The sequence below is a fragment of the Chiroxiphia lanceolata genome, chromosome 9 (genome assembly GCF_009829145.1).
Source record: "Chiroxiphia lanceolata isolate bChiLan1 chromosome 9, bChiLan1.pri, whole genome shotgun sequence".
Lineage (NCBI taxonomy): Eukaryota > Metazoa > Chordata > Aves > Passeriformes > Pipridae > Chiroxiphia > Chiroxiphia lanceolata.
Genome location: NC_045645.1, coordinates 25,778,475 through 25,805,021, shown reverse-complemented (window position 1 = coordinate 25,805,021; position 26,547 = coordinate 25,778,475). Strand labels below are relative to the sequence as shown.

Below are 26,547 nucleotides of genomic sequence, written 5' to 3'. Positions count from 1 at the left end.
GTCACTTCTAAAATTATCAAATTGAAACACAAGTACTGAATTTCTTACTGTATGAAGATTTAGTTTTTTGGGTTTTTTTAACTAAGGAAGGCTCTGTCCTTCGGAAACCAAAATACCTGCTCCAGTTGGTAGAATAACCCGCAGCCTTTTCACAGGAATAGTGTCCCTTTCAAGATGCCACATCTCAAAAGTCTAAGTCCAGCAGATTTCAGAAGCACACCATTACTGACACTTGCTGGAATTCGAGAAGTGAACCTGTATTTTGAATATAATCACCTACTCTTTAAAAAAGGGCAACCTTTAAAAACAAGGTACTTTTCAAACATCTGCAGAACATATCACTGGAAATCTGCCTCTCCTTCCTGGTCAAATATCAATTCCAACACAAAAAAAAATAACATTAAGCCTGTAACAAATGATTAAAATCCAGGAAATTCAGTGTTACTGGTGCCATTCCATTTCTAGCTCTCATTATTGGGAAAAGAAAAGTCCCTATGAAATAAGCAATTAAGATTTGTAAAGGGGAGACTACAACAGGCAGGTTGGCACATCTTTACTTTAGGAAGCCCAGTGGAGACTGAATGTAAAAAGACCCTTAGGGGGTACAACACCTGGCTCCCACTGCTAAACTTGGGTCTAATAGAGCAAGATAAAGCTACAGGATTCAAAGTACAAAAAAAAAAGACACTAAAGAGCAAGTTGCTATGCCTGACATATGTCATCAAAAGTAGAAGAGAAACCTTAAGTTCTGATATACTTCGAAAACAATTTTTGAAATGCTACTGAAATCTTGCACAATTATTTTCTTGCAGCAACTACAAGTGACGATTACGGGTTTAGTGGTTTTGTTTTTCTAATTACTCTTCCTGCAAAATCATCCCAGTCATAGAGCTTTGTGACTCATGCTTCATGGCAAGGGACTGGACACTTCTGTGGAAAATGGAAAACACAGTCTCAAACCCAGCAATTAAATAAAAAATAAAAATCCATGCACACACAGTCATCCAGGAGTTTGAAAAGGATCTAAACCCACAAGTTCAAGAGGATAAGCCAACTCCTAGTTATGAAAAGTTATGAAGACATTTATCCAGTGGGCAAATTATTTCATGGTTGTCCCCTGCAAAGTTTTTCAAACCTCTCTCTGAAACAGCTGGCAACACTGGACGAGATAAATCAGTATCTTAATCCAGTGGGGCAATTTCTATTTTCTTAGTAACTACAAAATCTTCACAGGAGGAGAGAGACAGAGCAGATTCCACTTGAGATGCCCAGAACTGTGTCATTGAGCATCACTAATAGGATTAAGCCAAATGATAAGAATGTCTTTGCTTTTTCTTTTCTTTAGAAAACTATTAGGGTTCATCACAAATAAAAACCTGATCTTCCTAACAATAATTTGGGTATTTTTTAAAGCTTCTTTAAATTGTCAAATAATAGAAGTTTTTCATACAAGGAACTAAAAAAAATACCAAAACAACAGGTAGTTACAGAAGAGATTCACACCCTTCCCTAGGTCCTACAGATACAAGAGCAAAAATCATACAGATTAAAGTCACAGAATGATGACATCTGCTAAGGAGTCTACAAGTCTGACGTGGCTCAACTGAAGTCTTTCATCAATACCTGAAATAAAATTCCATTACAGAACTAACATTAGGTAGAACAAAATTCAGCATAAATCCCACAGCTGTGAATTTAACAGGGATGAGAGAAGGTTTGTGTTTGCAGAGCTAACAAGCCACAAGAAATAGGTGTGAACAACAGGGCTGGGCCACCTTTACTCAATCAGTCATCATGGTCCATGAGCTCCCTGAGACAGGTCTACTCATATTTCTTAACATCATGGATATACAGTCCTCAATCCATCACTGACACCCTAACAAGGTCAAGCCCATCCCTGGCTGGCATCAGCGCTGCTCCCAGGGACACAGAAGGAACTGTCCTGGTTTGAGTCAGCCCCAGGTCAAGCTCCCACTCCAAACACAGAAGAGGCAATCCCAGTGCTGAATGCTAATAGCTGCTGCCTTACCTGCATTGTAATAGAGGTCAGGTCTTTCCAGAATATCCCCTTCATGGATGTAGGGCTCGATAGGATCGTCACCGTACAGATACTGCTCACTGTCATCCATCTGCCGACTCTCCACCATCTCCAGCCACTGAGAGTTGTGCCATCGGAATTTCTCAGTCTGGATTTTTTTAGCCCATTCCTCATCATATTCCTGTTAAAAATCACCACATGGTATTTTAGGATGAGGTACAGATGAAGCTGTTTGGTTTAACAGGAAATGGCAGAGGAATTCAATGTCAGCAAAAGATGTAGGTTCAGTGCCCGGTGACTTAAATCCTCTCTTCAGTTCCGTGTCCTTTGAGCAAAGAAGGCATTTTTGCGAGCACTGGGCATTATTCTGGTTTGTACCCGCAGCAGAACAATCTTCCTGCCATAGTTTGTAATTTTACACCATCCAGAAAAAACTCCTGCTTTGAACAGAGCAGTTCCATCATCAGTCTCCTCATTTGGTTTAATTAAGAAGAGCCAATTACTGCCAATCTTCAGGGGGTTTTCAGCAATTAATTACTTACACTGGCAAAATACCCTGCACATCTTCATTAGATGAGCTCTCACTAGGACAACTAGTTACTAAAAAATACAACAAAAAAGCCTGTGGTAAAACCAATAAATTTTTATTTTATGAGCTCCAGTATAAATTTAATTTTCAACTTCATGTCAAATGTTATGTTTAATATTGAACACCCACAAAAATGGTACACAACTAAAATCTGAGAGGAACTTCTCCAGAAAGCTGAGTAAAACAGGATACAGGTTCCAGTCACTGTGGAAAAAAATGTAGGCATGGAATTTCAGTCTGGATTACAGCCTGATTGTACTCAAGTGATGTGATATTTGATATAAAGGAGCATCAGAACGAAGTGACATAGCCTTTGGTCACTGCAATCAGCTGTTCAGAGAAGGATCTTCTAAACAGACCAGACTCTGTGGGCTGGTGATTACAACCAAGGGAACACCGACCTGTGGATGACACTTTCTCAATCCTACTGGGAAGAGAGGGCACATCTAACGATAGGAAACTCATCAACATACGAAATCTGCAGATGGTATCAATTTGGGAATGTTCACAAATAATGCACCATAATTAGTACTTCTTTAAACCAAAATACTGTGAACAAGAGTAACATTCCTAACCAAAACGTTTCTGCTTGTGGGAAGAAATATCCTCGGGAAACAGGCCCCACTCCATTGTCTTCTAACCTAACTACAAAGGAGAGAAAAATTGAAATCTCCTAACTCTCACGGTGGTTAACACGTGATCCAGACAGACTTTCCCTGGAGACTAGCTGGAGTAGTTCAAGGCTTTAAAAATCTGTTTTTAGCCCCATACAGGAAGAAGACATACAATTAGTGACAATGCCTTGGTTGTGGAAGTGGTAATTTCTTAAACTGTTCCTGCCAGACATGCCAAAAGAGATCTGTCCATAACCAGAGGCCAGAAACAAGCCAAGAAGGCAGAACAAGCTGGCTTAGTTAGCTCAGGTTAAGCTTTTGAAAGCCCTGTAGTCTGAACTTGAACTTTTAAATTAATTTCGTATTCAACCCAACCAACCTTTTCTTCTCTGCTATCGTATGTGTTACACAGGTAACACTCCCTACCCTGTGCCTTTTCTGCCTTCTGACTGGTGGAAAACTACTACTCTTAGAAATATAATAGTGCAAAACAAGAGTTTCCCTGGAAAAAAGAAAACTCATCACTGAGATTTATAAAATCACCAAAAAAAAAAAAAGAAAGACAGGGCATGACTTTCAATTATGACATCTGACCAGCATCTTGGAAACATCTCCTTTGCTGCATCTGCCAGAGTAAAACCGTGGACTATCTATTATGTCAGCCTCCAGCAGCTGGGAATTACTTACAAGCTTTAGAGGAACTCTTATTACTGCCAGAAATCATACTGCAGGCTGAAAAAAAACTATTCCCAGAAATCATGATTGCAAAGAAGCGGGGGAAAATAAACAAATTTAACAAACAGCAAATTAGACTAATTTGTGGGAAAGCTGAATCCCTTTTACATTACCTTGCTTACCTTTAAAAGTTCTCAAAAGGCCAGCAGCTAAATCATCTAATTCACATTTACCACAACTGCACATTGAAAATGCTTGAATATTCCCGAAGTTCCAACCCTAAATGAATCCCACTTGCCCAGCATCACTGCTCCATTCCACACCACTGGCTGAACATGCTGAAGGTCTGTCAGATACAGACATCAACTTCTTCTATCCTTTTTAAAAAAATCAGTTAACATGTCCCAGATCCTAACAGATTTTTTCCTTTAGATGAAGACAGCAGAGCAGAATATTCCTATCTACTGTACATTTCCTATTTATTGTACATTAAGAGGCTTAAAACTCCCAGGTATTTTTCCTCAATTATTCATCTAAATTTTGGAAAATGGGATTAGCAATTGAATGGCAAATTAGCAGTTGTAAAATTGACCATATGTGCACATCATAAAAAACCACAATTTATCTGTTCAAGTAATTTGGCAACTTGGTTCTGGTTGCTCCTTCCCAGTGAAACACAAGGTACAAACGTTACAAAGAAGTGACCGCACCAGAATTAGATCAACGATCAGTTTGTCAAGAGTTTCACTCTGGCAGCCATCCCAGAAAAGGATGATTTGCAATAATCTAGAACAATTTATATAACCTCAGCACAAAAAAGTTCATTTAAGTACTGCTAGATCAAGAATATGTCTGTAGATTTTCCATAGAAATGTGCAGAACCACCAACTGGGTAAATGATTATGGAATAACATCAGAATGGAAGAAAAGCTGTAAATGCAGGACTACAGCCAAAAGGCACAAAGAAACGAAATTAAAGACACTTAGAGCAAAACAATTCCCTTAAACACTGCAAGTCTTCCAGTAATTATATTTTGAGCTATTAAAGCCTCTTTTTTTTTTTTTTAATCTTGTGTGGGGTATTTTTGTTTTGGTTGGGTTTTGGTTTTTAAACAATGAAGCACCCCTTCTTTACTAAGGAATTCCTGCAAAAATGAAGCCAGAAAACATCATGGAGATACAGTCATAGCTTTGAGTCCTCCAGCTCTTTTAAATGTTAGGCTACTGGGAAAGTGTCAGATGGGAGAACAAGAAGAAAGTGAACAGAATGTGCCTATTCTCCAACACCCCCCCCTCAAATACTGCAAGTTCAGAAACATAAAAGGAGGAATTCTGAAGGTTGATTTTATTCTCTTCGGAGCTCCCTGACATCACTGTTTTTAACATTCGGTTTCCATAAATCCCAAAGTGTCATAGAAGATGTATGGCTTGACTCTGTGAGGAATGTGCCATCCTTTTTGAAGTTCTACTTCCAACTTTGTTTACTACTGAACCATTGAAATATTATGAAGCGTTAACTGGCCCATTATCAGAGCGTGTCTGTTCCCTATCAGGGTCCCCTTTGTCACTGGCTTCCGTCACACCTTGTATCTGATTAACACACTATAGGATAACACAGAGCTACACAGATCTGCTTTGTGTTCTCTCACAGCTGATGAAAAACAGATTTTCCTCTTCGCTTTAATGTGGTTGCCCTTTAATTGGGTCTGTAATAGGGTTCATTTGATGTGATTCTCATACTGAACTGAAACCACTATACAGTAAGTAGATGCTCATTATGTTCAAGGCTCTACTTGATATGTTAAATTCTTCGTTACTGAACCATCCATAGAACACACATTTTATGAGAAAGCTAAATGACCATTTATTAAGAAAGAAAAGATTTATCTTGCCTACCTACCCAAAAGTTAGGCATGTGATTTCAACTATGTGCCTCTACAAACCAAGGAGAGAAACAGATGTTATGGATCACCTTCTGCAGGTGTCTGCCACACCTACCTTAGGGCAAGTACCACCTGTGGGCAATTCCTTCACAGGAAAAAAAAATAAAAAATCCTTCTACCACTTACACCTGTGCAACCCAGGGTCACAGCCTGCAATCAGGTTCATGGCTAAATATATTCTGACAGGAAGCTACAGAAACCTGTGAGATGAAGCTAATGGCAAGGCAAAGGAAAGAGTAACCATTAATGCCCTCGAAATTTAGGTGCCTACATACAATGCACAGCATCCACAAAGTTTCCATATTGGCAGTAGTAGACGGGAGAAACTTCTTTTCCCCTCTACTTTGGAGGAATGTAAGGAATCTCACTGGCAACCTGTTAATTAAGTAACAGATGGGTGGCTTAGCTCACCTTCCTAATTTACAGCTCCAAAGAGCTGTAAGCACCAATGCTGGAAGGGAATGTGTCCCCAGGTTTATGTGAACACAAAGACAAGCAGGACGCTCCTGCCCTATCTGATGCTGCTGCAGTGTGGTTATTCTGCTACAGGCAGAGCCTTTCCTGCTGGGTAATGTTCTTTGCCACAAAAGGCTACCAGCACCAAAGCAGAATGATGGCACATTTACCAGTGAAGCTGAAAAAACACTTCAGCAGCTCAGCCTGCAGCTCCACTCTCACTGTTCTCTCCACAGGTTTGCTACAGGATAATGGGGAACAAGAGGCAGCACAGAAAGAGCATCTTGACAAGTGAAGGGAGAACCTTTTTTCCTGGAGTGACTACAGCACTCTTCACGAGAGAGGACACCAAGCTGGAGTCAAAGGTTATCTATTTTCAGAGCATGCTGCCTATTCAAATGAAGTCCACACCAAATCCCTGTGGTCTGCTCTTCTCTGATTCTAAGAGAGCTGGCCAACATCTCGCACAGCTGGCCCCAAATCCCAGAGCACTGAGGGTTCACAGCACATTCCTGCTTCTTATGTGAAATTCCAGCATCCTCAACATAGAGGACTTGTACCAGGGAGCTTAGCTTACAGGGAAAGAAGCAAGCTGTTCATTAACAATGCTTTCCATACAGGGCAAACACTATTTGGCATTTATTACAAATATGTGGTCAAAGAACAAAAGCTGGAAAACAACTCAGGCATGAGGCCCTTCCTAAATCAATGCTGTAGCTATCTACAAGATATCTTACTTCTGCAGGAAGCATAATGATCCACTCCTGATCATAAGAGAAACAAGATGGTACAGCAGCTCTGCATTCAGAGCTGTAAAGACACTGAAAGGGTGGGGGGACATGACGGAGGGTCAGACTAGAGTCCAAGGATCTGGTAATGGTTAACTAAATACCCTTTGAATAAACGAGGAAAATAACTTGACTGCAATAAAAGTGAGGTAGGAGCAGAAAAAAATAAGAAACCTGAGAGATTAGTAGCCCCCTTGGCTCTTGATAACATTGCCCAAGGTGAACAGAGTAAAACCACTCAAATAAGTTGACATCTTTTTCCACAAGCTTGGAGTTGCAGGTGTCCAGGCTTCTGAGGCAAAGGAACAAGGAACTTAATTTGCTTGAGACTCCTATACTAGCTGCTGATTCCAGGCTTCAGCTAAGCTGTAAGACCTGTCCCACCTTAGGGGTACAAGTACACTAACCTACCTCCTTGGTGTCAAAACTCGACACATGACACAGGACTGAAGCATTCCTAAATCATCAACACAGACCTACTTTTTGACAAAAGAAGTCAGTCTGAGTGCAAAGTCTTGTGTGCAAGTCTCAGTGCTTACTGAGCAGCACATCTGTTTCAGTTCATCAATGGCAGAGTCCAGCCAAGTTATATTAAACAAATCATCACTAGTGTAACATTTCCATAATTTCTGTGACAATTACTTTACTACATTTCTCCCCTAAGGCTTATAAGGCATCTCGTTTTCTTCAGTGTTATTTCAATCACACTATATAGAGCTCACTGATGAGTGAAAGAAGCATTTGTCTCCCTGAGAAGAAATTATTTTCAAATCTATTCTCCAACATTTTTTTTGATTTCCATCAGAGGACCTAATCCTGTCAGCATGTATGGAACAAGATGACTGAAAACTGAAGGTTTTCTTGGTGGGGATTAGCACAGGTAAGAAGTTCCACCATCTTGAGACTATTCTGTTCAGGCACCTCAGCAGGCACTGGCTGTGTAAAACTGACACACAACCAAACAGAGCTGAATGGCAAAACACCTATCAAGATCTGAGGTTCTGATAACCTACTGTCTCCTAGCACTGCTCATTGACTCAGAATTAGCATAAAGATTATCTCTTCTTAGGACAGGAAAAAAGCCAAGTACATTTTACTCAGATGGTAATACTGGATATGAAACTATGTCTTTATATATTTATCTTCTCAATCCTATAAAATACATTTTGCTTAATAATATTACTAACAAATTTTCAGTAACTAGATATACTATGCACCACATTGTAAAGCTTCCCCATGTGAACAAATCAACATGTGAGTCACTTGGAAGCTGCACTGGCTCCAAGGCAAAGCAAGTGCTGGATGCACTCAGATTGTCCAGCCTCACCCAGAAGACAAAAAAAGTCCTTCTACTGCTTCCGCTGGAGATGTCCCTGAAAATAACTCATCTTAGTAAGCTGAACATAATGCCCATCATAATAAGTACTAAGTGCAAATTCATCTGAGTTTAAATCTTGCCCTTAATGAATGTCATCAGTAACTCTGCCGTTAACTAGTGGAGCACGATTTTTATTCCAATACCTCCATGAAGCAAAGACAGAGCCAGATAAAAAGAATTCCAGCACAGCAAATGTTACGTCATTTTACTATTTTTAGGGGGAATATTAAATTAGAAGACATTACTAATGAGTATAACAGAAAAGGGCAAACTAGACTATAGCACTGTGCAACGTAAGTTCAGTCCCACACTATATTAAACCTTTCCGAGAACAAGCTGTAATATGTGTAATTCAGCTGAAGAAGAAACCATGTAGATGACTGGAAAAGCATTAAAGTCAAAGACACTGCTGCTCTTGACTCAGTTAAGTTCTTTTTGGTACAGGATTCCATTTCATGACAGTTACTCTGCATCCAAAAGGATGTACAGTCAGTACAATCTAAGACACCAGAGATGCTGAAATTCTTTTTGCCCATAGAAGTCAAGTCAATGAAACAGGACAGGAGGCATTTTAACAATGTAATGCAGCTTTTTAGTAGCATCAGTTTCACCATGCATTTACTTTGATGAAGAGCACCCTAGAAAATACTAATGCTTCTGCAGGCAAGGACCCCCAGAAGCAGAGTACACACACTGCAAGAGCTCATAAAGCAACAGCACTTCGTAATTTAGTATTCTTTATTTCAAGCTAGCAGTTTAATACAACTGTCCCAGTTTATTGTGATCCATGGATGGTTGGACAAACTAAGTTATGTAACTAAAAGAAACCTATCCAAGAGCTGAAGACAGTATTACAGTGACTGTGCCCCCAGCAGGAAACAGCCAGCTTCAGGATCACAGCCATATTCTCCTTTTGAAACGAATACTGGCATCAGGCAATGCAGAGAAGCTGAATAGAAGCTGCTGGGGAACAAGAGCCATTTGTTTGGAGAACTAAGAAATAATGAAGGCTTGACATACTTACATAATGTGATTAATTTATTTAAGTCTAAAAGCACTCTTTAGAAGCATCTGTACTGCAAAGCTAACTGGTATGAATTTTCAGGTACATATGCACTTTTTGGAAGTTTGATACGTAGTCTAATGACTGTCATTGTGCCCTAAAAACTCACCTTTTACCTGTATGATTAGAAAGTTGCACATGACACATATTTTCAGTTTGCAAGTTATTGTTACTTAGTTACTTTAGAATTCTCACATAAAGAGGCTCTGGAAGGACAGAGGATAAGAAAAGTCAGACCTACCGCTATAATATCCAGAGTGTTGTCACAAACCTTGCGGATCTCAGCGTTTTTATCGTGCATCAGGTCTATAAGATATGCTGGGGCTTCTGGAAAGAAACTGTTAAGGATAAAAGCAACTTTTTTTTTTTTTCCTCCCACAACTCTGGGTTCTTCAAACTGCAAGTTTCATTAAGAACCAGAGTCAGGAATTTTTCATCACATGTAGAGTTCAGCAGCCTTCCCCAAACCACTTTTTTTTTTTTTCTTAAGTCCTATTCTAAGATACCCAAAGAGTCCTCAAAACTGCTGAAGACAAATTACATGTCCCTTACAAAGAAAATACATTCTGATCTGTTATAGGAAATCCATGCACCCAAGGTGTCAGTCAACAGGGCAGAGATTCTGTGTAATGGTTTGCTCTTTTGAGATTTTTGTAATTTTTAGGGAGTCTTCTTGTTTCCAATGTATGTGTCTAAAAAATACTGAAGATAATCTATTCTGCATTAATACTTGCTCAATCTGAGCAATAAAACCGTTGTCCAAATGCTGGTGCTTTATCATTACAGATATAGGAAGAGATGCAACTTTTCATTTTTAATTTTCTTAAAGCCAGCAACCTAGGGGCCCGAACAGGAGACAAAGAACAACATCCTACAGGGCTTCTCAGATATTCCACTGAGCTTAAAGGAAAAAGAACATTAAGAAGTATTCCCTGTATTGTTAGCAAAGTAATCACTAGCTTGCTCTCCCTACCAGGGCTCTGTTCAACCCACTATGTTCTCTTCAACTGAATTTAACATCCAGTTAAGGCCCACAAACTTCAGACCGTACACATATATGTATAAATGGTGCAATGCAAAAAGTTTGCCTACGCCCTATGTAAGTTTTTCTATGAAGTGTGAATTCCACTACAATTTGCAAAACAAATTCATACAGTAAATCAGACTGGATTGCAACTAATAAGTCATCTGGTTCAGTGATCCCCTCCTACGCCCCTCCCTGTTTCAAAGCAAACTAACTTTTAATCTTTACTATTAATCTTGCGGTCCCTCTACAAGCCCAGGCTGCTTGGGTTTTTCATTCAGCTGAAATAAACCATTTACAAAGAAACCTCTGAGATCATGAGCTTACTCCAAGAGAAACATAAGGCAATCAACCAGCGATGGCAAATTAAGTGCTGCAATTCTAAATGTTTAACCATTAAAAAGATACGGGTTTCCTTGATAATGACATCTCTGGTGGCTTGGTGGAAGACCATCTGATAAAACACATAGATGATCTGGCAGACAAACTCATCATCTTCCTGCTGAGCTATAAGGAGAAAAAAACCCACCACAATTTCAAATCTCACAAATAGAAACTCTTGATGCTTAGAGAGCCGTGGAGGTGTGAGAAACCCCAAATCTATTAGATCACTAATCAGTACCTATCAGTAATGGAGTAATTGCTCCTCCTTCCACATACAAACACGTAACCCTGCCTTGCAAGACCACATGAATGGTGCACTCAGTTACAGCACAGCTACACCAACCACAGCTCTTGCTTTTCAGAGGAGTCAAGTCAAACACAGCAGTGTACCATTGAGAAGCTCAATGAGTGCAGGGATGATTCCAGATTTAGCCAGAAGAGCAGCGCAGGAGTCATCCATGGAAACAGTCCCGATCATTATCACCACTTCCAAAACAAGGTCATCTTCCGCAGAACCTGCTAAGTCAGAAGGCAGGAAGTGTTACCTCTCAGGAATTCTTAATCTCCTGGCAGTTGTATATTTATCTGTAGACATGATTCTGTTCTTCAGTGTTATGTTTTCCTTATCAATCACAAATTATAAAGGTAAACAGATTTGACTCTGAGCACTCTAAATATTCTTCAAGAGACTCTGCTTTGAAAGACAAACCAGACTTTGTACAGACCTGGTTTTAGTTTATCCTTGAGGTATGGGACCAGTTTGTACTCTTTCAGCACAAGTTCCCAGTCCAGATCAGGTAAGGTCAAATTTGCAAGTGTTCCCAGGCATTCAATCACAAATTCCTCTTCCTCATCATTTGATACTTGAGCTGCCAAATCACCAACATAATCCTAAAGAAAATACAGCAACAACCATTACAGGTGGATAATCTGCGGTTCTGAAGAACTCACCTCAGTCAAACTAAAGACAGTTCTCAAAAGAACATTAAGGAGATTTTGCTCCTGAAATGGGGACTAATAAGGCAGTTTCAATTTCAGCTGATGACTAATCCAAGAAAACATTTCAGCTTTCTTCCTCTCCATCCTTTCACTTTCAAGAGATGTAAGATCATTTGTTCAAATGATCCAAAAGTAGTTACTACACACACAGTTTAAAGAATTGTTAGAAAATAAGGAAAGAAGATAGTGAACACCATACTGCATTAGTGGCAGTAATGGAGTCCTCTTCCTAAAGATTTTAATAAATAACTACAAGATTTTCAGAGGGCATGAACAGGGGAATAATGGATTCTACTTACTAATTCCATACAATGTGATTTTCAATCCTCATTACCAGTATGATTAGAATGTTGATTTTCCTTCTTTCTTTTGAAAGGGTGGCTTTACATGCTTAATATTTAAATAGTGAGTATATAAAATTTTAAAATACCTATATACAAAACACAGTGGAAAAAACCTCCCACTTATTTTGTTTTCTAGGCCTAAAAGCAGAAATTTAGGAGAACTTAATTGCTATGATGTTCACCCCAGCAGCTGGGGTTTTGTTTTGTTTGTTTGCTTGTGTTTGTTTTGTAACTTACTGGATAGGACTTAAGATCTGTTTTCCCCATGGGGGCATCTAAACCCTGATCTACCAACTGAGAAAGCCTTATAAAACAAAACATAAATCAACACATGACAGACAAGAAAACAAACTGGACACCCTGCAAAGACAAACCACAGCAGCTCTCCAAAGCCAGTCTTTTCCAGTAGGAAAAAATCAGAGATCACATTAGGTAATACATAGTACTTACAATAAACTGGCTTTTAGTTGGCCCATCATGTTGTGAAATATTTCTGATCATCTTCATTAACAATGGGTCCTTAAATTTCAAAGCCCGCTTCATTAGCATTTTCAAACCATTTCCTGAAAAGAAACAAATACTTAGGAAATCCTCCAAATAAAAAAAAAAAAAAAAAAATCAGGAAAGTATTGGCTGGTCAAAAATCAACACGTACACCTACACAAAAAAAAAAACTTTAGAAGTTTAAAAGGAAAAAGTGAAAAAATCTAGAGAGGATAAAACCCTGTTGTCCATACAGCCCCAGCTTTTCACAGAGATGTCATCAGTCTGTTTTTCAGATCTGCATGGACATATAAGAGATGTGTTGGCCATGCGTTGCTACTCAGCGTCATTCCTGTCACCAAGACCAACTCTGAGGAGCAGATGGCCATTTGCTTACAATCATGACCCAATCAGATTTATTTTCTTCTTAAAAATACACATTTCTAACTCACTCAAACATACCTCAGTTCACTTACCCTCACAGATAAGCTGCACATTTCTTTTGTTAGCAGCAAGGTTAATACAGAAAGAAATAAGTTCCAGGTCAACTCGCTCATCTGGACATTCAAAAAGCATCTTCATTAACTGCCAAGAAACACAAGCACACTTAAGTCATTAGTTTTTCCAAAGCATTAGAAAAGCAATGTTATGATACCAACTACAGTACCTTTTTTAAAATTAATACTCAGCATTTCTTCAGGAACAGTAAAAATTACAAAGGTCCAAGGCATAAGATGTATAGTTCCATTATTTAGGGATAACAATGCTTGAAAAGTGCCAAAATGGCAGTCACTCATCACCTTAAATTAAGTTGGCTTAAGTTACATTTTATTGCTACCACTGAAATTTTATTTTTACTGGTTTTTTATAGTTGTGATAAATCGGATGTATTTGTTTTGAAAGCTTAGGTAGACTTAATATAGGGGAAAAAACCCACAATGTAGTTCCACAAAACCAGGTTGTTTAATAAAAATTGACTAAACAGATACTTAATTGCAGAATAATTCCACTATTATTTTACTACATTGATAGGTAAATTAGCTGTATCTGCAGCAATGTGCTTTATCTTTGCAGCTTCCATTCCTGGAGCTGATCACTGCCACATACTAAAGACTTCCCAGCAGTAATCCTACTTTTTTGGTAATGTTAACATAAGACAATCACCTATAATCCTGTTCCAACTGTTTAGCAAGTTCCAGGGTGAATTCCCAGGTGATTGCTTAGGTTAATAAGGAATGCCATCACTTTATACACCTGCACTGGGCTGGCTATCTGGCTCATTTGGTTCAATATGAACCTTTATTGAAATGGCATTTGAATACATCACCGTGACTCAAAGACATCCATTTCTTTTTCTGTTTCCAATCCTGGCAGACAAGTTGCACAGCTTCAGGCTGCAGGACATCACCTGTTTGCTCACGCAAATCCCTCAGTTCATAGACATTGGTAATTCTAATGTTAAAGATTCAGGGGATGACAAGCCAGATTAAGCGATGTCTGAAGTGAGAATAAACCAAACAAGTGGTAGTGGGACACGAGGAACAAAAACGGAGCTCAGCTGTGTCAGAAAGGGGTGGGAGAGAAAAAGCAATGACTATCATTAATAGTATATTATATCATTAATATTTTGTGCTTGCCCCTGGTGGAAAGACAGTTTGTTATGCAAAACTAGAGAGAGTGGGTGAGTAATCCATTTAGAGGGAAAACAAGAACAATAGGATTGCAGGATTTCACTCCAAAGCATTTTACTCTGACCATTCTGTATGTTAATCTATTGCCAGATAGAAGGCTGTCATTCCAAATGAACCCAAGTAAAATAACTAAACTATGTTACAACATAGCTATTTCACTGTTTTTCTGGGACTTTCACATACTGATTTTAAAAATATCATTGATTTCTTCCTCCCTTTCTTAAAAAGGTTGAATCAGATTTCTCTAAGTTGTTTTAAGAACTTATAAAATCCCTAGGTTATTAAACCCATAAGCCTGACAGTCACAGAAGAGTGAATTACAGAGAAGAAAGTTGCCACTTAACAAGTAGAACATGAGCATTCAAAAATCACCCCCTGCAACTCTTCTGTTACAAAACCTTTAAAAACAGATTTTTAAAACCCTTCAAATAATTGAAGGGAAACATTCTCATTACTTACACAATACAAAATCTGTGGAAATTAGATTTTAACAAGATGGGATTACACTGTTAATTACTGAACTACTTCTCTATAAAAAGAAAAAATATCCAGTTTCAATTAAAGCCGTTCAAATTTTAAAATAATAGTTTCATACTAGTTCCATGTTTCCCATTATGTCTTCATTTAATGTGATTGCTTCTTGTGCCACTTCAAAAGGAAGAGTAATTGCTGCCAAATAGGAAATATTAAAATTAAATTTGTTCTGCTTTTACTGTGTCCATTGTCATCTTTTACTGATTTAGCAGGAAGGCAGTAAAAAGACTGCAGCATGTGCAATGAAGAGGCAGTAGTGTTCAATCAGACAAGTCCCATATTGAGTATCAGATACCACAGACCAGGACTGAAATCACTGTGTCTAGACTCTCTGGCACCTGCCTTCACTTATTTACCAGTGACCAGAGGCCAACCCCCACAGCTCTCTGTTCACATACACCTCTGTCCAACCCCCTCCCCAAGCCCAGCTCCAACATCTTTGAATGATTATGCCAGAACTGCATGCCTCAGGAATCTCTCCTGACCGGCTACTCCCCAACTCCGCCGTTTGAAGTGATGCTCTGGTTTCTGAACTTCAGCAGATAATGGCGGACAGGAGCAAAGGGTGCTGTCAAGAGAGGACGTTTACCAGCATTAAGCTGAAAAGAAGCTTAGAGATCAAAGAGGGGCCAAACAGGACAACCGTGGTGGAAAACATGTGGGGAGCTGCGGAGAACCTCGCACACCACTCTGCGGTGAAATATTAAATATCCCCATGACATCACTGCCCAACCATGCCCTTTGATTGGCCACGTTATTACCAATAAAGGCTTTTATAAGCATCTGGATGGCATTTGCACCTATTTAAACAAAACACGCATTGCTGAGGTCTAAACAAGAATGAACTGTTAATACTCACTTTTAACTGTTACTAGAATAGCACCCACTAACTCCTGCCATCCGCAAGGATGTGTACCTGGGACAGCACGCGCGAGCCCTCGGCCAGCACTTCACGCCCTCCAAATTACAACGGGGCTCTGATCTTTCCAAGCACTTTCTACAGCAGCTAAACATTCATTATTGAGTATCTGCCAGCTTAGATGAACGCCTCAAAAAGAAACAAACCCAAAGAAGGGGCATACTACTGAAAGAGGTTTTGGTTTTCCAGGGTAGAATCAGAGAGTCTCTTTAAAACAGTAATTTTCTTTTCCTGACGCCTTAGCCACTTCCCTATGCTTTCTGCTACCTCTGTCTTCCTTAATAACCATCCTAATTTTGAACACTCATTAATGAAGTTTAAGCTCTGGCTGTCCAGCTTCTTTTTGAACAGTTGGCAGGAGTGATTCATGAGGCATTAATAGCCATAGTGCCCTTCCATCTTCTTGTTTAGGCAAAGTACAGTGAAGGCAGCACACTTGTGTCCTGCACCACGAGTCTGTAGATACCGTGTTGACAGAGCTGTATCCAAGAGTCATGCCAAGATTCCCTGAAGGCACATCACAAGCGAGCCATGACACACAGTGCAGGAATTCTAGCTTGGCTGATAACTGCTCAGAACAAAGCAGGTCCCTTGTACCACGCAAATGCCTTAATATAGAGTTGCTTCTTGCAGTAGAAAAGAAAGCAAGATGTTTACAAGACCACTTTGTAACATATACTAGTGATTCCAGCAGTCTCCCCTCTCTATTATCCAAAATCCTCTTGTATGTGGAAAAGCTTTACCAATTTTGTCATGAGATAAGACCAGAAACATTCTGAAACTTTCCATGACAACTTCCCATTCTGGATGTATTTGATGTTAAAAACACACTTGGCAGGAAAGAAGATACCGTGCTGCAGTTCTGAAAAAGCTACCAGAGGGCTTTTACACCTATGCAACACAGGCTTTCTCAACTCCAGCCTCATCAGGCCTGTGAAAAAGATCAGTAAAACAGGATCTGACACTTTAGAAAGAAAAAAACAAAACAAAACAAAAACCAGCAGGAAACAACAAAACACAAACACACAGAGAAAAACCAAAACCCCATGATACTGTGTCTGTGCTTGGATCAACGAGTTATGTAACAAACTGTAGTCTGAAAGATCAGTGAAGAGCCTTCCACAGTCTTCCAAGTCTCCCTCCCTACATGTCTACAGTAGGAACAGGAATTGTCATGTAGCACCATAACCTTGCTTGGCTGGTTTCCAGTTCATATCCTGTAATACTGGAGACGTTGAAATTTTGATACCCAATGGGATCAGAAAAGAATGCCTTCTAAAACTGTAAAGGAAATACTTTCCACAAGGTTCCCTAAGGACCTGCTGTGCTGCACAAGCTTTAATCTGCTTCAAGCACTCCCGATCTTCTGTAGAAATCCATCAGGTCACCTGTGTTTGCAGCACTGACAGGGAATGTGTCACCTCTCCTCTTTCCGGGACCATGAAAAGCCAGGAGGAACAGTTCCTGCCTGATGAGTAGGTCGTTCACCGCGAGCTGTGGCTGTTCCCCCCGTCACCTGCGGGGGTCAGTGCGAGCTCTGCCATGAGCAAGGCACGGACAGCACAGGGAAAGAGGGATTTTATCACCTCATCACGTACAAAAGCACATACCTGCGGGATACAGTCTGTGTACGCAAACATGGATTTGAAGCAGTCGTCCATGCTTATGTGGTACAGAATACAGATCGCTACTTTTTTGTTGTTTTCATTTCCTACAAGGAGAGGAAAAAAAACATATTAATAGAAGTATTTTTAGTTAAACACTTAAAAAGAGAAAACAAAAAGCAGAAAAACGCTGGCTAATAGAGGGAACATTTAAATCAGAAATGACACGTTAATGAAAGGGCCTTGCCTGGCCTGAGCAAATGAATCACACATTTGTGCAAAAAGGGAACAAGGGCAATTGGTAACTATTCCGTCCTCTTCCCAGCATCTCAAAACACTTCCTTATCCCCACTTTGCAAGGAATACATTTTGTGAAGGAATGTTTAATAATGACAGTCCACGCAGAGAAAGTCTGCCTCAGTTTCCATGCAGAAAATTAAGATTTAGCTACGGATATTCCTATGCAAATAAAAAGCTTGTCTCAAAGTGAAATTATAAAGAATGTACCAATGCCAGGGAGAAAAATAAGAACTACCACTAAAAAGTGTTGTAGAAGGAATTCACTGCCTTTCAAGCAAGTCACATACTGACTGTTTTACTATTCTAAATGATATTATCCCGTGGGTGCCTTTTGTGTTTCATACATTTAAAAAATGACACTAGTACATTTTCACATTCACACTTAGCAAAGAGAAAAACACTCTCAAGAAAAATTGGAGCAGTTAATGTAAGTAGGCCGTGAAGTATTTAACTGAAAGGTTCTATAAAATCATCTTGGACAAACACAGAAATGCTTAAGAACAACACAGGTGAATTTGACTGTGACTCACTGCTGAAATCCAGACTGAGCATGCTCTGGAGTTCTCCTCTAGCCCTGCATTAGCAGGATCCTGGCTGTATATGGGATAAAACATTTATCTAAATGTTTACATTAGTTAGACCAACTCCAAATTCATTCACAGTTCTTACACAACTGATCAGCAATATCCTACCTCCCACCTCTATTCAAGCCAAGTTAGAACAACATCCGTTTAACACGTTGGCAAAGCATCAAAACCTCAAACAGCAACCAACACAGTTAAATATTTCTTCTGCATACATCACTGGGAGCTGGAATTTCCTCTAAGCAGCCAAGAATATGATGCCTTTTTCCTGACAATGAGCATTCGTGCCTTTTTTCAAAACTGAATTATCAAAGGAGACCCACAAAACCCTTCTGGCAGCTGCCATGCAGACTGAAGTATTCTCAGCCATGTCAAACCTAAAATCATAGCTGACCTTTCAGATCCTTCTGGATTCTTACCTGCTTGAAAAAAACATAACTGGTATCACAACCTTCCATACATTTAACAGCTGGAGAAATGACATTGCCCAAATGTGAAAGCTACTCTGGCTATTATTAAACTAAAAGCACAGACTGTACTGTAGTTGCTAAAGTATAAACAGAGTCTGTTTTAAGCAAACAAACTGAAGTGTTTGTTATCTTTTGTGCTTCTCTTGTGCCTGGTCATCTTACCTACCTATTTGCTTCTATTAACATTGTGAAAACAATAATTACATGAAAAAACTTCCTACACATACAGTTAAAGGATTCTCCCATACAACAGAGTAAAGTAAAACTTCTGGGTCCAGGGAAAAAAAAATAAAAAATATCTGTTTACACTGCTCTTAACACTTCACTCCACGCCTCTGTTTTAAAGACTTGAACATCAAGACTCAAATTACAAATACACTTAGCTGGATAATGCAGGAAACACTTTGTGAAGTAAAAGGTAAGCCAGTACAAAGAGAGAAGCTCCCTAGAACGGCAACAAGGAAAACAAACTGGAGTGAAGCTGGACCAGACCCTCAGCACACATGAACTGGCAGACCACCAGCAGGAATGATGCTAAATTTTACCTGTTTAACTTTGTCCTTCATGGGTTTTTTCCCCCTCCTCATTTTTGCAAGTTTCATTTGTGCTAAGATCAAGCATCAGCTAAGACACAGTCTCACAAATCTGGTAGCAATAGCAGCTTCCTGGTATTTGGCAATACTGGTAGTTTACTTTCAAATATAACAGCCTGCTCTAGCAGTAAAGGTCTTTCGGTTTCTTATAAAAAAACCTCTTTGCATAATTTTCTCTCCCCTTTTTCCAAAGGCTCAGCTTGTCACAATAATCTTTCTGATGCCTGGACAACACCTTGAGTATCAGTGAATGACAGCACTGCTTCAGTTTCTAAACAACCAAAAGTAACCAAAACCACCCAGATAATCAACCTCAGGAATATCTAGAATTCCAACATTTATTTTATCTGAACACTTAAAGAGTTGATTTTTAATAACTGGCACTTAAATCATTCTCTCAAAGTATGTTCCATAAAGCAGAATTCATTACACACAAAAGGCAAAGACAGCTATAGTTTCCAAGAGAAGAGTTGAATTTAAATTCCTCTTGCTATGCAGTCATCTGACTCATTTTCCCTGAATTCCCCTGTCCTAGTGTCAATATAGGACACAGAGAAGGGTTAAAGCATTTTAAGTCACAGACACTTATTTACACACACTCAGCAAGGAAGTATTTCTCAGTGTGAGTAAACAGGAAAAAACACAACTGAATCCGTACTAACTTGATGAAAAAAAAGCTACAGAACTAAAGCTAAAAGACAACAGTGTGCAATTAAACTAACCTAAACTAATGATGTTTGCATCTTAATTTCATTTCAATTTCCCAGAAAGGAAAGAACCTCAGGCTAATGTCTGGAAGTTTCACTGTTCTACTTTCCTATGGAAGCACTTTGGTGGAGGAAAGCAGAACCTCCTGACTTTTTCCAATTCTCATGTAAAACAGCAGCAACTCATGATCCAAAGAATCAAACACTCCAGGAAAATCAAGAGGAGGTGGTTGTTTCTAAGCACAGTCAGCACGATTTAACACAATTGTGGATCTTGTGCTCCATCAGAAAGCACACAGTCTGTGGAAAGCTGACTGGAAATCGTGCAGAATGAGTTTGTTGAAGATCAGGAAGGGAACAGATTCAACAGCTAGAGTTTAAACACTAAGCATCACCCTGCAGGCTGAAGAACAGACAAAAGGGTAAAAAGTGACAGACTCTGAAAAATCTACCAAGCCAACTGTACATCCTCTTCCATAGGTACTTCACTCCCCAAAATATAAACTGGCAGCTACTGACTATTATGTGAATACGCCAGTACCCAAGCTTACTTTTTCCAATTATTTTATACTCATCTGAATGCTAACGAATAACCTCCTGAGTCAAGCATTTCATAGAGACTTGGCTGTAAAAATTCAAACCCTGCCCAGTATCTGGCTGGAGAACAGCTTTCCAAAGCGTGGAAGTGATACCTTTTTTGCTATTTTTTGACCACTACTTAAGGCCACACATGAAAAAGCAGACACTGCAGGGAAGACTTCCTTATGACTTGGTACAGTAGGCATCAATTATTCCCCTAAACCAGAAAAAGCAAGAGGAAGAAAAACCAGATTTCTGCCAAACGTGTTCATAAAAATCACCAAAGATCTGGTGTGGGTGCCAGAAAGTTGTGGCTACAAATGCTGGTAGTTTTGAGGCATCCCAGCTTTTTATGACTGAAGGTGGAATAGCCAAATGGCCTAAAGCAGAAAGGGCAGCCCTGGAAAATAATGGCCTAGTCATTATGGATTCTTCTGGTATTTAAGGCAATAAAACATGAATCATAATGAACTCATTGGATATTAAATGTGAGCGTCACGAGCACTTTGATAGGATTTCCACAAGAATTTACCATTAATTAACCAAATAATTATTTGAAAGTGTTACTGAATTAGCCTTAGTTCTTATACAGTCATTCCAGAGAAATTGGTCATTCCCAGCTGAGTGCAGTTAATGCCTTAACAAACCAGTCATTAACTGCAGTTACTGATTTTGTGGGAATTATTGTGTTATAAAATACACTCAACAGTTTATAGAAAACAATACTTAGATTTTTTTTTTTGCAGCCTGTAGTTCAGCTGGAGCAGCTGGGATGGAAAAATTCAGGTCCCCTCGGGCTGTTTTCACAACTAGTTTCTGCAAATTAGAGAGGGAAATAATACATGATGGGTTCTGAGTTCAAAATGGCTTCAGATTTTTAGCCTTTGAACATTAATAAGAAGCCATGTGCCAGTTCTGGGGACCCACGCCTGAATCCCGTGTTTAGTTCTTACTAAAGATCTAAATGGTATTAAAAGCAGAAGCTATAGAAAAATGATTTCTTGATCACAAGATTGGGTCCTATATTTTGGTTGACTGTGAGCTTAAAATAAAAAACCCTCCATTAGCTCCATGACAACAAAAATGAAACCCTAAAGCTGTAAAAACAAAATACCAGTCTGAGTTGTAGCAGCAGCATTCAGCTTTCAAATGCTAAAGTAAAAATGAGAATATAAAGCATGGACTAAATTATTTAAATGTAACACTATCAGTTAATCAAGTAGCCATCATTTCTAATGGAATCATCAGTGTCTCCATATTAGATATGAAATATGCCCTATCCCACTCATGTGCAAAACATTAAAAAGAGTAAATCAAAACCAGAACACAAACGAAGGTAAATAACCTATTCAAATGGCAAAGTGAATCTTCAGTTTCAAACTCTGATACTCTAAAGTCAAATCTGCTGCAGAATTAGGCAAGTAAGAAATCTAGATGGATAGGACTGTCACAAAGTGAGTATCAGGTCTCCAAAACAGCTTAATCAAGAGTTTATTCACATGTATCGTAATTTGTATCAGTGATCTCCGGAAAAAAGGGACAGAAAGGCATCTCTGTTTACCTCTGTCTGTATCATTCCTCACAAGCAGCTCTGAAACAGTTGGACTAAGTTAGTCCATGTGTGCTTTAGACACATATTGGTTTGATTTACATATGTAAATATAAATTGTATTGGATGTATCAGTTTATTTTATCAAGAGAACCTGAAAGAGTTTTCAAATCTGCTCATACTCAAGGAGACTAGACATTGTAAATAAAACATTATGATATTAATTACATACTAATTACCCCTCTTGTGCCACCTTTATGTTACTTGAAGCTGGCTTCATACCATAAGCTTAACTTTAAACCTTGATATTGCCACGTTTGGAGTCTGGTTTTTGGGTTTTTTCCCCTTCATTTAAAAAATTAAGTATATGCTTCATCTAAGCATGGATACAATTTTTTTTTGAGGAAACAACGAAAGAATTATAATGATGAATCTTAAGTAAAAGGACTAATAACTGACTAATTTAGGTTGAGTTATCTAATGTTACAGCACAAGACAAGAATGAAGCTGCACATCTGGAGCCTCAGGCTCCATTTCTTTGCCTGGAACTTCATGCAAGACAGATTGAAAAACAGAAAGTAAACACCTGACTGTAGTATGGCTGCCTCTAAAAGACAGCAAAGCATGGCCACTGAGTAATCAACACACTCCTAAATTTAGGCATGTCCTTTCCTGAGGCTACATAGCAAAATATACCCCATTTTTGTTCCTTAGGATGTGCTACAACCAGTCATACTTGGACTCACGTGACTTCACACAGAAACTGGAAGCTGATGAGTTGCAAAATCCCATATACTGCCCAAAGCAGAGATAAATCAATGAGAAGATTAGAAAGAAATCAGGAGGCAATAGGATTATCCCTGAAGGAAGAAAGTGAAGCTACTTCTCTTTTCTCCACAAAAGAATTATGTTTTGGGTCAGGCTATGACCAAGGAAGAAAGCAAGCAGTAGAAAAAAGAATTAACTACAAGAAACTAGAAATTAGAAGAGGCTCTTAGTTTAACTTCAAAAACACATGCTTCCAAAGTAGGTGGAAAAGATTCCAAGCAAAGCTCTTGCTCTATAAGTCTCCACCAAGCTACATAAATTAAAATTAAATTTATAGGACACGCATAATTTTTGCCATATCTGCACTATATCTCATTAAACTACAGCAATTGCTCCAATTACAATTACTAGACAATATTCAGACTTTTCTGATCAAGACACACCCTTCTGATCTTCTTGTTTGGAATTCAGTGGGAAGGTCAATAGGTGGAGGTTTTTTCCTGCTCCTGGCTGTGCAGGTACCCAGCTCCACAGCAGAGCACCTCAGTTCTGAGTGGATGGTGCAGCTGAATTCCAACACGCTCCTGCCTGAAGGAGAACAAACTCAGTGCTGGATGCAGCCTTGAGAAAGGGATGATTCACCACATGGAAATACAAAAACTGGTTTTACCCACATCTTGAAGATGCTGAAGTACAAAGCTGAGGTTCAAATTTACTAAGCCCAAAAAGTGGAGTTAAATATCAGCTGAGCTCTTGAGTCTTCCAGATCACAAGAATTAAGTCCCATATTATTTGAGAGATGCTGTTCCTGTGCACCAGCTCAAAGGGTCTGAGGGCAATATTATCAAATTGTTCCATGAGATCCTTTGAGGTCATCCCTCTGCCTGCAGCCTTCACAAGGGCTCTGGAAATGGTGCTCCTCTCTCTTTGACCTTGGCCCTCACAGAGGCTTTATGAAGATGTTACCACAGATCAGGAAGATTAGCAGAAGAGCTCACTCCTTCTTTATGGAGATTTTCCAAGATACTAGAACTAGTTGTTTCTGTTCTGTCATGCTTTAGGCATCCAAGCTGTGCTTTGTAAAGCTTTCAGATGTCAACAGTTCGTGTACAAGCCTAGATTTACTTTTTACTGCTAAGTATTAATTTGCCCTTGCAATATGCAAAGAAACAATTAAAAGCACTGAATTAATCAGTCACATATTGTAAGCTCCACAGTCGAAATACTGGCTCAGGGGATCCTTCCCATTCATCAGTTCAGTAAATTCCAACAACTTGGTTCCCTCATCTTTAAATTGCTGCCATCCCTCCAACTCCTGTCCTTGCTGCTGCCACAAGCATTTTGATTTTCAGTCAACACACATGAAGTTAGTTTCTTTTGTTACACCAAAGTTATCCTCTTCATTAAAAAAGCTAATAACACAGCTAAACACACACATGCACTTGTGACCAGCACACCACAGCAATGAGCTTTCACTCACCTGAACAGTCAGAGCCTGAGTGTTCAGATTAGCAAGGCTCCACCTGAAAGAGCTACAGAATGAAAAAACACTGTTTCCAATTTTGGACAGTGTTAAAGGAATCAGAAAAACCTCAGATAACAGATTTCAAAAACTTGTAAGTTTATACAAAAGTATGTCATAAATTTCAGTTCTTCTTTCTGGATAATTCACTACAACTTACCAGGAGCAGAAAGTCATATAGTGAAGGATTTTACCTGAAGGTTAGTTGGGCTTCTATTTCTGCTTCCAACACAGTATTAGCAATACTGATGTGTCTCTACTTTGAGTTCTATAGTTCTCAAAATAAGAAATCAATTTTTCTTTAAAGTTTGCTGTCTAATCCACAGTGAAGGTACATAAGTGCTGGGTTTTAAGATACATTGTGTACCCAACACTCTCTTTAAGTCACTCAGACATGCCAGGTCCATCTGCACTTCTAATAAGGATTTAGAAGTTGAACGTTAAAAGATGTTTTTGGTTTGTGTTTCTTTTGGTGTCAGGGTTTCTCTGTTTCTTTGTTTTTGAGGGCTTTTCTAAGCCTTGGCCATACTCACCACAAATGATAAAAAAAACTACCATTAAAATAAATCCCTTAATAATTACTGCTTTCCAACAGACTGGTCCCTGTAGTTGAACTGTTACTTAATGTGCTTCAGCCAGCCTCTACTATAAAGGAATGGAGACACCCCAGGCAATATTCACACAAGTAGTATTGGAACCAGCTGCTGCAGAGCCACCTTAGGAAAAAAAAGTTTCTCAATTTAATTGGGAAAACAGGAGGAAGCATAAATTTTACTGCCATTAATAACTTCAAGCAATCCCGATATGACTTTACCTCACCCTGATGGCTGGACATGTGCTTTTTGTTAGGGCCTTTGCCACATCTGACCCTTATTGTTTGCTCACTTGATCAGGTAAGAAAATGTATGTTTCTTTATAGGATAAACGAGGCCTATTAAAGTCAGAAAAAACACTGCAGTAGCCTATAAGAAGCTCCATTTTTCAACAGATGTGTGAAGCTCCATAATAAGTTCATTACAAAAAGGCCAAGTGAACTCATAAAGAGAACACATCTACTTTAAGCCTTCTTAAAAGAAACTTTCATAAAAGGAATAGAACATTAAAAACACACAGCACTCCGTTAATTAGAGAGCAAAGTACTACCTGGCTTTTTAAACAGCAGTCAACATATAATCCAGCTTGGCTGCACACCATATCAAGACGTGGCTGTTAAGAAGCCCAACATACAACTGTTTGGTAATTCTTTGATTGCTCATTAAACCCAACTTGTAAAGAATGGAAAAATATCAGAGGAATTTCAGCAGTTCTCAGAAAAGATTCTATCAATGAACCCAGTAAAGACAGACTCCTCAGTGAGGACTAACTCAGACTGTCAAAGTTACCCTCTGCTCTGGCCATCTCCAACTTAATTAATGAACTGAGAGAAGTTTGACCTACTTTGGAGTTTGCAAACTATTGCACAGCCCTTGGATTTCTGTGTAAGATCAGAAGGCTACTGGTTCTTAGTGTGCTGGTATTAAGTCTTGGAACACCAAGAAATTAAGACCATCAGGCCAGGGTGCTCTCATGAATAAAGCACATAGGCTGGGTATGTGCTGAGACTGGCAAAACTGCTGTTGCTACCTGGGACTGACCACTCTGTATTTCAGAGTGTTGTATAACAAACACTCATCTACTTGGCTAAACACAAACCCACAAAGCCAATTTTTTTTCAGCCACTGTACTCTGTACTGGAAAACACAACCCAAGGGGTTCCTCACCACCTAAAATCTTTTTGAGACTGACCACCTTGGCCCTGTGTGGCACTTTCACAGCCAAATGCACAGCCCTTCTGCACTTGGGCACAACTCACAACTGGTACTGTTCCGTGACCCACCCACTTTTCAGCTCACCAGTATCTGTGTTCACTCAGCCTTTCATTTTTAAAAGCAGCTGGTAATTTCAAGCAA

The 26,547-nt window shown here is 39.1% G+C and overlaps 1 protein-coding gene across 5 annotated transcripts in view; it reads right to left on the bottom strand.

The window, feature by feature from the left end:
- The window catches only part of KIFAP3 (kinesin associated protein 3), a 66,221-nt gene that overhangs the window by 21,413 nt on the left and 18,261 nt on the right, over positions 1-26,547 (bottom strand). For 4 of the 5 annotated variants that reach the window (XR_004358521.1, XR_004358520.1, XM_032696325.1 and 1 more), the window contains exons 11-18: positions 17,533-17,633; positions 13,255-13,363; positions 12,746-12,858; positions 11,678-11,843; positions 11,343-11,471; positions 10,977-11,075; positions 9,786-9,871; positions 2,030-2,219 (exon numbers count right to left, since the gene is read on the bottom strand). Coding sequence is in view for 3 of the 5 variants with exons in the window: in XM_032696325.1 (XP_032552216.1) it covers positions 2,030-2,219; positions 9,786-9,871; positions 10,977-11,075; positions 11,343-11,471; positions 11,678-11,843; positions 12,746-12,858; positions 13,255-13,363; positions 17,533-17,633 (993 nt within the window). In the remaining 2 variants the exon portion in view is untranslated. The remainder of the gene's footprint in view (positions 1-2,029; positions 2,220-9,785; positions 9,872-10,976; positions 11,076-11,342; positions 11,472-11,677; positions 11,844-12,745; positions 12,859-13,254; positions 13,364-17,532; positions 17,634-26,547) is intronic. The other variant, XM_032696326.1, reaches the window with a different exon arrangement.